General features: G+C 38.8%; 1 protein-coding gene across 1 annotated transcript; it reads left to right on the top strand.

Moving 5' to 3' along the window:
- The first annotated feature begins 1448 nt into the window (after positions 1-1448).
- On the top strand, positions 1449-9421 carry LOC103701538 (putative pentatricopeptide repeat-containing protein At1g74400). The gene is made up of 2 exons (XM_008783624.3): positions 1449-4569; positions 6679-9421. The coding sequence occupies exon 1, from the start codon at positions 1625-1627 to the stop codon at positions 3701-3703; it is 2079 nt and encodes a 692-aa protein (XP_008781846.3). The 5' UTR covers positions 1449-1624; the 3' UTR covers positions 3704-4569; positions 6679-9421.
- The last annotated feature ends 1671 nt before the right edge of the window (positions 9422-11092 follow it).

Raw genomic sequence — 11092 nt, 5'->3', positions numbered from 1 at the left:
GCCCAACTCACCTCCTGGAACATCGGGTCCGGTTGGTTGAGTATTTTAGCCTTCTGAAATTCTTCAGCTTCCGTTTCTCGGAATAAATTAGTCCAACATAAGTGTAGTAGCACTGACCAACTATACATTAAAATAAAATAGATTAAAGTGGAAATATAGAATTATATATGCAAGCATATGAGGATTAGCATGCAAAAAAATTCCCTTTTAGATATCTAATTATTTCTAATATTTGATTGTAATAGTTGGAGAATATGAGTTCAAAATGATCTTGCTCCGCCCTGACCAAACCAAATGCAGTCTTGTATCCGAACCAAATAGTTCCATGAACACTCAATTCCATGCTTTGATATTAAAGGCTGCAACAACCCAATCAACAAATCTTAGTATAAAGTACATGATGGACAAAGTTAAACCTTGCAGCACCTCGATGTCTACTTCCTGTCAGTTATCAAAATTTGAAGGTCAAGAATTTGATGATCCCCATCTCTATCGAAGTATTGTTGGCGCCTTACACTATTTGGGCTTTACCAGACTAGACATCACATTCGCAGTCCACATAGTCAGCAAATATATACATCAACCCCGGATACCTCACTAGTAAGCTGTTAAAAGAATACTAATGTATCTCAAAAACACAATTTTCTATGGTCTCCACTTATCCACTCATTCGGGTCACACTCTGCATGGTTACACCGACGCTAATTGGGCCGGGGACTGTGATGGCAGAAGAAGTGTTGGTGCTTATTGTATTTTCCATGGTGCAAACTTACTAAGTTGGAGCTGCAAACAATAGCAAACAGTTACGAGAAGTAGCGCTGAATTAGGGTACAAATCCCTGTCCAACACTGCTGCCGAGCTTCAATGGTTGCAGTCCATACTTAATGATATTCATTTGCTCTTTCAGGAAACTCTTATATTATGGTGCAACAACATAGGTGCTACCTACCTCTCCTATAATCTAATCTTCCACGCCAGAACGAAGCATATTGAAATTAGTTTCCATACCGTGCGAGAATAGGTGATGAAGAAATAACTAAAAGTGTTATTTTTATCGTCAAAAGATCAGATAGCCGATCTACTCACAAAACCTCTATTGGTAGTGAGATTTACGCATCTTCGAGATAATCTTCATGTGCAAGAACATCCCATTCGATTGTGGGGGTGTGTTGGAACGGAGTCACCAAAAGAGTCCGAGCTTTCTGCGCAAGTGAAGGAGAAGCTCAATCTAAAAAATTCGTAACTGCTCCAACAGCTGTAAATTTGAATTTTAAATTCATTTAAATTTAGACTCACCAGAAGAGGAATTCTTAGCTATCACAGCATCTATCAAATTTGGACTCACAAGAAGTGGAATTCTTAACTGTCATAATAGCTATAAAATACGCTATACTTATATAAATATATAAACATGATGAAAATAAAAATAAAATAAAACAAAAAAAAAAACTTGTCCTCACCCCTCATCTTGAATTTTTTCTTGAATTTTTTTAGGGTGGCATACCCTTGTCTAGCTGATCTCCACCAATACGCGAGGAAGAGAAGCGTTAAATAAACTGTTTTCCTTAGGTGTCAATCTTCCCGTCCACTGACTCGAAGGACACAAAATTTGACGAGCTGCTGGATGCCTGGATGCATTCCAAAGCAACAAAGAAAACCAGCATTCCTTCCGTCCATGAACGCAGCCATTCATACCAAGCTGAGACACCCATTCCTCCACCTTCTCCACCAAAACTCCTCCCTCTTATCCACCCACCTCCTCCTCCAACTCCACTCCCACCTCGTCACCACCGGCCTCATCGCCGACCAATCCATCCTCCTCAAGCTCTTCCACCTCTGCGCCTGCAAACCATCTCTTCTTGATCATGCCACCCTCCTGTTCAACTCCATCGAGCAGCCCGATGCCGCCACTTGGCATGCCATGATTCGCCGCCATGCGTCTGGAGGCAACCCGCACCGATCCCTTCATCTCCTTAGAAATTTGCAATGGAGTGTGAATGGCAAAATGCCATCCTTTGCTCTCGACCTCTTCACCTTTGCGTCGGCCGTAAAAGCTTGCGGTAGGCTGATGGCGATAAGAGAAGGAAAGTCTATTCATTGCCAAGTTCTTAGACGTGGACTGGAATCCAACCTAAATGTCCAGAACACCCTGATCCATTTCTACTCGAGCTCTGCGAACTCGATTGGCAGCGCTTGCAATCTGTTTGATGGAATTTCCTGCCGAACTATAGTTACGATCAACTGCATGCTTTCGGGGCTCTTAAAAAGAAATTTTTTTTGGATGGGGTTGAGCTTATTCAATAAGATGCTGGATGGTTGTCTTGGTGAAGAACTGAGTCCTAATGATGTTACTTTGGTGATTTTGATCGGTGCATGTGCTGAGTATGGAAACCTGAGTATTGGGAGGTCTCTTCATGCCTTTTGCTGCAAATCTTTTGGTTGTTCGATGATTTCAGTGGGTAATGCTCTTATTGATATGTATGCCTCATTTGGGTGCATCAAGGATGCTGAGGATCTGTTTCATGCAATGCCTGAAAGAGATTTGGTTTCTTGGAATAGTTTGATTGCTGGTTATAGGAAAAACGATGATGCTGATAAAGCTATATCCTTGTTCGAAGAAATGAGAAGCCAAGGTGTTGAGGGCGACAGAGTGACTCTAGTTAGCTTGATTTCTGCCTGTGCTCAGAGCAAAAATCTTGAAATGGGGGATTGGATCCATGCCTATCTGAGAAGAAGAGTGAACAATATTCCCGTTCCTGTAGCAACAGCTCTGATCAACATGTACTCTAAATGTCGGAAGATAGAGATTGCTCGAAAAATTTTTGATGAGATGCCCACCAGAAATATTGTCTCTTGGAATTCAATTATTTTGGCTTATGTTGAAAATGGGCTTTCTAATGAAGCCGTGAATCTCTTTGAGAGGATTCAAGTGGAAAAGCTGATCCCGGATGAAGTGACAATGCTAGGTGTAATTTCAGCTTGCCAAAACTTGAAGGCGTTTGACGACGGTGATCGGATTCTTTCTGACATTCAGCAAAATGGTCTTGCTGGGAGCACTGTGCTATGCAATGCTCTTATAGACATGTATGCAAAATTTGGGCGCATGGATAGAGCTGAGAGAATATTTAGTATGATGCCAAAGAGAGATGTTATCTCATGGACTTCTGTGATTGTTGGATATGCCATCAGTGGTAGAGGAAGGGAAGCTCTGGAAGTCTTTCAGCAGATGCGTGATGCAAGGGCTGAACCAAATAGCATCACATTCATAGGAGTTTTATCAGCCTGTGACCATACTGGTTTGGTTGATGATGGTATAAATATGTATAGAATCATGTGCCAAGATTATAGTTTAAAGCCTGAGATCGAGCATTGTGGTTGCATGGTTGATATGTTCGCCCGTGCAGGGTTGCTGGAGGAGGCGGATGATTTTGTAAAGAACATGCCTATTGAACCCAATGCAGTTATTTGGAGGATGCTTATAGGTGCTTGCAGAGTCCATGGGGAAGTTGTTCTTGGAGCAAGTTTAGTTGATAGGCTGATACAGCTGAAGAAGTTTTATGATCCTGAAGATTATGTCATATCTTCCAATACTTTTGCTGAATCAGGAAGATGGGATGATGTGTTGCTAGCAAGAAGGCTGATTGGAGCTCAAGCATTCCTTAGAACGCCAGGAATAAGTTCAGTAACTGGAGTAACAGAATGATTCTAAGAATTGTCTCCTGTTGGATTCGAGCTCTTTTTGTTCTACATATTTTCACTACTAAAATCTTAGACTCCAACTTAACTTGAGAAAGAAGAATATAGTGAGTTAGGAGGTTGTATTTGGAGTATTGAGAGCAGACATTTCTTATTCCTATTATGCAAGGATATGGTGAAATTTGTTCAAATCTGCTACCAGTATGGAGGCACAGTTCTAGTTTTTGCAGCCAGCTGCAGCATTGGATTTGCAGCAAAACTTGACATATCTGCAGTCCAGTAGAGCTCTAAAAATATCCTGGTTGGGCGTCTGATACTTTGTGGCTATCAAGTTGTGATGGCTCTTACGAGAAAGATTGTAGCAGCGTAGGTGAACAGTTTAAGAAAACAGATGCACAAATTGGAGGGGAAATAGCTGTTTGTCCAATGGGGCTGTTCCTGGCAAATGAAAGAAAATATCATGAGATTAACAAGGTAGCAGTTTAATGAGTGAAATCAAATTCCATAGCCTTGGTGATGATAGTGGGGATATAGCTGTACCTTGGTAGCTCTATTATTCTCTTGAAAGAATCCAGACCATTTTGTCTTCCAAAGCTTAGTTAAATGCATTGAAGGAGGAACAATCTGGAATTCTGGACTACATCTCAGTACCTTTGATCAAAGATGTCTCGTAGCAGTTATGACCATTGTGATATTTTGTTGCTAAATGGGCATCTACTACATTCCAAAAAACGGAGAAAAAATAACCTGTATATTCTCTTCTCAGAGAAAATAAGCATAAAATCTGGGTTTTGAAGCCAGATGGATCTTGATATCAAAAAGTCGAAGACTTTGCTTCCAGGGTGTGTCAAAAGACATCTCGATTTGTCTATTGTAAGTAATGAATAATCAAGAAAAAGCATGGGTTTTCTGTCATTATTGTTTGACATCAGCTAGCCTTCTTTATATCCATTTGTAATCCTGAAGTTTTGAGTTTATTACATGTTGATGCTCATTCCATTGAAATGTCTTGTTATATGACATTGTAAAAAAGTGTCGTTAATTTTATCACATATTGGCAATGGTGAATCATAACTATTGGGAAGCATTATTGACGCATCATGTTCTAATTTATCAGATAATTTCAATTAACTCTACACCATATTATTTCTGTATCTGCAAACGATGCATTGGAGCTTAGCAGATCTATCAATTTGATATAAATAAATAGCAGTATATAATGAGATCTTGTGCAAACATTTCTTTTGAGGGATGAGCGACAAATAAGCACTAGATATTAGGCTTAGTTCTGGAATAAGGGCATGGTTATATCTCATACATGATCTGAAGGGGCTGGGAAGAATTATAACTTGCAAACACTGGGTATAGCTACAGCACCTGAAACCAATATTTCTACGACTTTGATATTAACTTTACTTGAGAAGGTTTTACAAATTCTAGACATTAAAATTGTAATGACATCGAATGTTGCGCCTTAAATTAATCAGCATATTACTGGAAAGATTGAATCAAGGCTTCTGGGAGAACATATGTGAACCCTAACATCAAATGGAGACAAACTCTCTGAAAGGGCCAGAAAGAAGATAGTCATAGAGATCTGCCTACAAGTATGTATCTTACTGTTAATTTCAATATTTTAAATAAATTTAAAGAGAACCCATGAATACTAGTTCAAGAGGTAAGCAGGGAAGTTCTGGATTTTCCTTGTAATGCTTGAATGATTCATTTGGGCAACCTCGCAAGACTAGCTTAGCCAAATTAACCAAGCTTTTAGTCATTACTCCTAAAATTCTGTGACCTCAATTTTGAACTAGCAGCCTAAGACAGACCCTGCAAGCCTTGCTTAAGGAGCAAGAGGCACCCTCTATAACCCTCTGCTACAAAGAAATACTAGCAAAATGGCTCCACTTTAAGAATCTTGTCTTCAGGAAGAGGGCCACATCATTAAGACTTCCTCATTTCCTTTTAATTTATCCCTTTTATTCTGTCACTACTCTTTTTTTGTCTGAAATAACTATTTTGATACTTCCTCTTCTTTTACAAAAAATCACAATCCTGTGGACACCTCTTATTTTTAAAACCTTAAAACAAGAGAATCTATCTTGAGTCCCAGACCTTAGAAAAAGGGAACATAGATCTTTGTATGTAATAATCACTTGCATAATTGCTACAGAACTGCAAAAGACTACTTGGCTAATCGAAGAGAGAGCCGAATACTTATAACAATAGCTGTACAGATATGTACAGATGTACAAAATGCTGAGGGGAAATGTGGTTTACTGAGAGAGACTAGTCAAACTATAGGCTCTTATACCCTCACATGAATATGAAGTAATACCTACTATTTCAGTTATTAGATACAAAAACACTTTAATGCCTCAATTTATTTTTGTTGATGTTCATCAGTACATGCGACAAAGAAGACTATATACCCTCTTGTTTGTTTCTTCTTAAGACAAATTCACAAGAGGGGGATAATCTAGAGGTTGGATGAAGCCCAGCCACATCCAAACAAACAACCAACCCAACAAATTATTCCCTTTGAATAATGAACAATACATGAAACACTAGACAGGCTAATAACAAGACTCTAAGCACCTTTCTTTCAGTTTCAGGTGCTCTGTTTTCTAACCTGGATTATAACTACCTCTTTGTTGTTATCTGTTTTGCTCCAATATGTATGCATGGAGATCCATTCTCTATTGTTCTGCATAACTGTTTGAAGATGGCATTAGTGTTCTGTAAGGCCTGCTTTGTGCATACTTCTATTTATCTGTGTCAAGGGTGTAATATCTGATTTAGACATGGTTGGGTTGCTATCTTGATCCTCCATTTAAGTGGTTTGGCATGGTCCCATACCTTCCGTTTTCTCTCTCGCATAATGACAACATTGTATCATTGTTGTTGAAAGAACTTAATGACAACATCATATATCCATTTAACTGGACTAATTTGATGGAATATTTCTGCTTAATTGTACAGAATATTTTAGGCGCAGCAGCAAGAGATGCATTATAGATTAGCTAGTCTATTGTCAACCACAAATTATAGTGGTTTGCCGGTCTGCATTTTTGAGTTCAGGACCATCAATGCTTCACTCAAACAGAGTGGGATTAACTTTTGGACGAGGGGGAGTCGTATCTCATGTTTGATTTGAAGGGGCTAGTACAACTTGGACGCATTGCCTGGGACAGCTAAGGCACTTGAGACTAATGTTCTTACTGACTTCTATATTAGCTTACTTCTAGAAGGTATCATGAAACTTAGACAATAGATTAATGCCACTGAATGTTGTAGCTGAATAATTCAAAGTTGGCAACTGGGAAACATGTGTAAACGCTAAACATCAAAAGGAAATCGAGTCTCTGTAATGGCAAAAACATTTTATGTTTCTCTCATTTGTTTCACCATCCTATATGGTACCTCATATAAACAAGATCCTAGTTCAGGTAGAACCTTTAAATGCTAGTTTAATTGCAAAGCAGGGAAATAGTGGATTTTATTTTCTCCCCCTTTCTGATAAAGCAATGGATATTCTTTATTGCAGTTGCCATAAAAACAAGAGTCTGATAAGTTCCACATGTTTGTGATTTCATTCTTTTTCTGTTCAGTTTTTGAGCATAATTCGCTTTTCTCATGATCTATCCATGCTTGCATACGATGTACTGCTTTATGCACATGTATTGTTTTGGTGGCAGCACAGAGGTTTCCATTGCTTAGAGGGGAAGGAACTATCACACTTTGAGCTTCATAATTGCCCTTCAAATGCTGCAACCACTCAAGACTAGTTTAACTGGATGAACCATGCTTTGTTTAGCTGGATTAACCAAGCCTTTAGTCATTGCTTCTTTTCCTTAAATTCTGGTGCGACAATGCTAAACTAGTGGCCTCAGGCAATGCAACCCTTGCTCAAAGGAGCAGGAGGCACCCAGTCCAACCCTCTGCTTTGGAGAAATATTAGTAAAATGCCACACACTTTAAGAATCTTGCCTCCAAAGAAGGCTCGGTTAAAATTCCCTCGTCACTCTTTAGTTTCTTCTTTCTTTATTTCCCTTTTTTTCGGTAGTAACTTCTGTCTTTCCTTCTTTTACTTACCCTTACTTTACAGCAATCACATTCTTGTGGGCACCTCTTATTTGAAAACCATAATATAAGAGAATCTATCTTGAGTACAAACCTTGTACAAAGGAATCCAGATCTCTTTATGTAATTATCGCATGCATGATCGCGTCAGAACTGCAAAAGACTACTTGACTATTCTAAGAGAGTAACTTGTGCCAACAGTTGTCGAAATTTGAGTAGATGCATAAATCTAAGTTGATAAGATTGCTGCTTTGCTGGGTTACTTCAAACTCAAACTATCTAGTAGTTAGTGTGCAAGCCAACCCCCTTCAAGGGAGGTCGTTTACGAGAACCACTTTATAGAGCAACGGCTACTGTCGCTCTTTTGCTTTAACACAAAGGCAAAGGATAGCCCGACTGTTTGTAGCAAAATCTTGATCTCGGTTGCTTTGCTTGGCTTGGACTATGATCAGTGCACCACAATCTTGATCTCGAATGAAACCCCATCCCTTAGATTTTGATAAAGTGGCAAAGCTTATGCTGTTAGGAATCCTCCAGGTTGCAAGTGGTTATATGTGCCAATGGATATATAAAAGCAGCAAGTAAAAGAGAAGATGGTGCGCATAGGAAAACGAGAAAACTAAAAGAGGAGGAGGATTAAAATTGGTGAAGATGAGGGAAGCTAATTGTGGGTTCTCTTTAAAACTTTGAATCAAGTCTGGAGGCTTGGAAAATTTTAAGGGAAAGGGAGTTTGGCTGCAAGATAGCAAACAAAAGCGCAAAGAAGCCTATTCTAGCACGAAAAACCAAGTGCTGCTGTTATTAGCTGCATGGGTAGATGTGCTTTCAGAGGGGAGTTCAAAGTAGAGGAAGATCACAGTAGAGCAAAAAGAAAGGTTATAGCTTCCCAAGGACTGGCTTCCAATTACTTTATTCATTCCTGTGAGAACCTTCTAAAACAGCCTTAGATGTGCCTTGGTTGCTGGCATATGATTGAAGTGAATCTCAGTTTGTGTGAGTGTTTTGGGCCCCTGGGCAAGCTTTATTGCTTTTAGACCCAAAATCCAAACAGGGATATATCTACATAGACAGGACATCAGAAGTGAAGATGATCAGAGCCTACTACCATCTCTGTCTTCAAGCGAAGGAGCAATGGCTTTTCTCACTTACAGGCTCTTTGCTCTCCTAGTTTGTGTTGGTCTCTTGGCCATGGAACCAAGGATGGTCCATGGCCTTGGAAGAACAGACCTCGTCCACAGGCTGGGTCCAGGGCATGGGCTAGCAGCAAAGAAGCCACACATCCTCAAGAACATTGGCGTCGCAAACTTGAACACCAAGAAGAAATCAACTTCGGGATCTTCGTCATTCCAGTCTACCCAAATGAGCAAGAGAAGAGTTCGAAGGGGGTCCAATCCAATCCACAACAGGAGCTGATTTTCTAGTGTCTCCCTGCTGTATTGCAGAGCTGCCATGGAGGAAGAAGCATGAAGCTGGAAGTGTCCATGTTTTGGTGGAGAAACTACAAGGTTTTATTGATTTAAGGTTCCTTTTCTTTTCTTTCTTTCCTCATCTGGTTCTGTTTTTAAGATTAGTATTAGAAGGTGGTGGAGGATGATGTTGGATATCAGAAGTTACGAAATCAATATAGATTGTTTCATTTCAAGAGAGAGGAGGATTGATATGTGGTAGATTTTGCCTCTTTTTTTGCTGCAAATTATAGTGAAGTAGAGGAATTCTTTCATGTTCTCTTATATCACTTAATCCAAACTGGATTTAATCGAATTGGACATAAATGGTACAACGAAGTCAGATTGGCATGCTCGTTTTTTTCCTAGTGCACTTACACGACATCAAGATGTTTCAAAATCTAAGAAAATCTGAGGCCGCCATCTGAAAATGCCGCTCCATCAGGTACATCAGGTCAAGAAGAAACTCCAAAACCTAAAGCTATAGGATCAATTACCTGGTCCCTTTCTCTTTTCTTTTTTTTTTTTTTTTGGTACAATGGCTGCTCACATGTGCCGAGCATGGGTAAGGCCGACCGAATCAGAAAAGAGTAAATGACACAGGGAGTGGGTTCCTTCGAAAAACATATGCATAGCAAGAAATTTATCTTGTGAACGCCTTCATCACCAACACTTAACAAGGATAAGTGGATTAAGCTTTCCCATAACCCTAACTTTGACTCGGGCATAAAGCTATGACATTGGTGAAGGCAGAGGGATATTAGTAAGTGATGGATTTTGCATTGAAAAATTCACTTGATTGTGGATTTTTTTTAAAAAGTTGGATTTTTTTTTTCCTTGCAAGTTGATACACATATAGGGGCCTTGAATAATTTTATTGTCATGTCCAAGTGCAACATGTGACATTCTAAATAAATACTTATTGGATGTGTAATATATATATATAGCGGATATACAATAAAATGCATCAAACGTATAATAAAGATGTATTATCTATTTCATACTTAAGCAGCTAGCAGTGATGATATAGAAGGATGCAGATAGAGGAAGATCTGGAAGCAGCCGCGATCCATCCGGAATGTGTAGATTCTTTCTTCTATTCTTGATACAACTGTTCCAATAACAAAATTGCATGCAACATCGAAGTGTTAACTTATACTATTCAGACATTAAGGGCAACCAATATTTACTTGGAGGTCGATTCTTTGATTGTTATTAGATGGCTCTCAAATCTATCTAATGCTGAAATCAAATTCCATCTTCTTCTCTAAGATTTCTGTTGATTGTTGTACACATTTCTTTCTTTTAACATTATATATATATATATATATAGGTTAGTTAATAGTGCAGCTAATTGGATGATATCTTATATGACTAAATATATCAAAATTGCATTATGGAATTCTACGATAATTCTTTTTTGATTTATTATTAAATATTTTGTTTATTAATTCCTACGGATATACTTATACTTATTTGGATTAATTTGTTCGATTTACCCAAAAAAAAATAGCACACGATGATCGTCCGGAAATATAAAATCAATATTATTTAGCGATCAATGCTTAGGAGCTATAGATGATAGACAATTACTAAATAGCCAACTGAAAATATTTTATCAAAACAATATTTGTTTTTGCAAGTATATTAATAAAATTTTTGAGATGTCAAAATTTGGGTCCCCTCGCCGGTCCGACAACATTCTTACCGACACATTCCATGTCTACGTGGCGACAAATTATTGCTTGTGTCACGGACTCTGTACGGTAAACAGTTTCGGGTTGTATCTTTTGCGCAAAAGAACCATTGATCTTCCCTCGCGAGATAGACCGTTGAATCGAGATCCGGCACAACACTCAAAGCACTTC

Source organism: Phoenix dactylifera, chromosome 8 (assembly GCF_009389715.1).
Source record: "Phoenix dactylifera cultivar Barhee BC4 chromosome 8, palm_55x_up_171113_PBpolish2nd_filt_p, whole genome shotgun sequence".
Classification (NCBI taxonomy): domain Eukaryota; kingdom Viridiplantae; phylum Streptophyta; class Magnoliopsida; order Arecales; family Arecaceae; genus Phoenix; species Phoenix dactylifera.
This window is presented reverse-complemented; position numbering and strand designations above follow the sequence as displayed.

What these genes read in the sequence shown, in the direction of transcription:
- LOC103701538 (XM_008783624.3), top strand. Translation starts at nt 1,625, where the DNA reads ATGCCTGGATGCATTCCAAAGCAACAAAGAAAACCAGCATTCCTTCCG.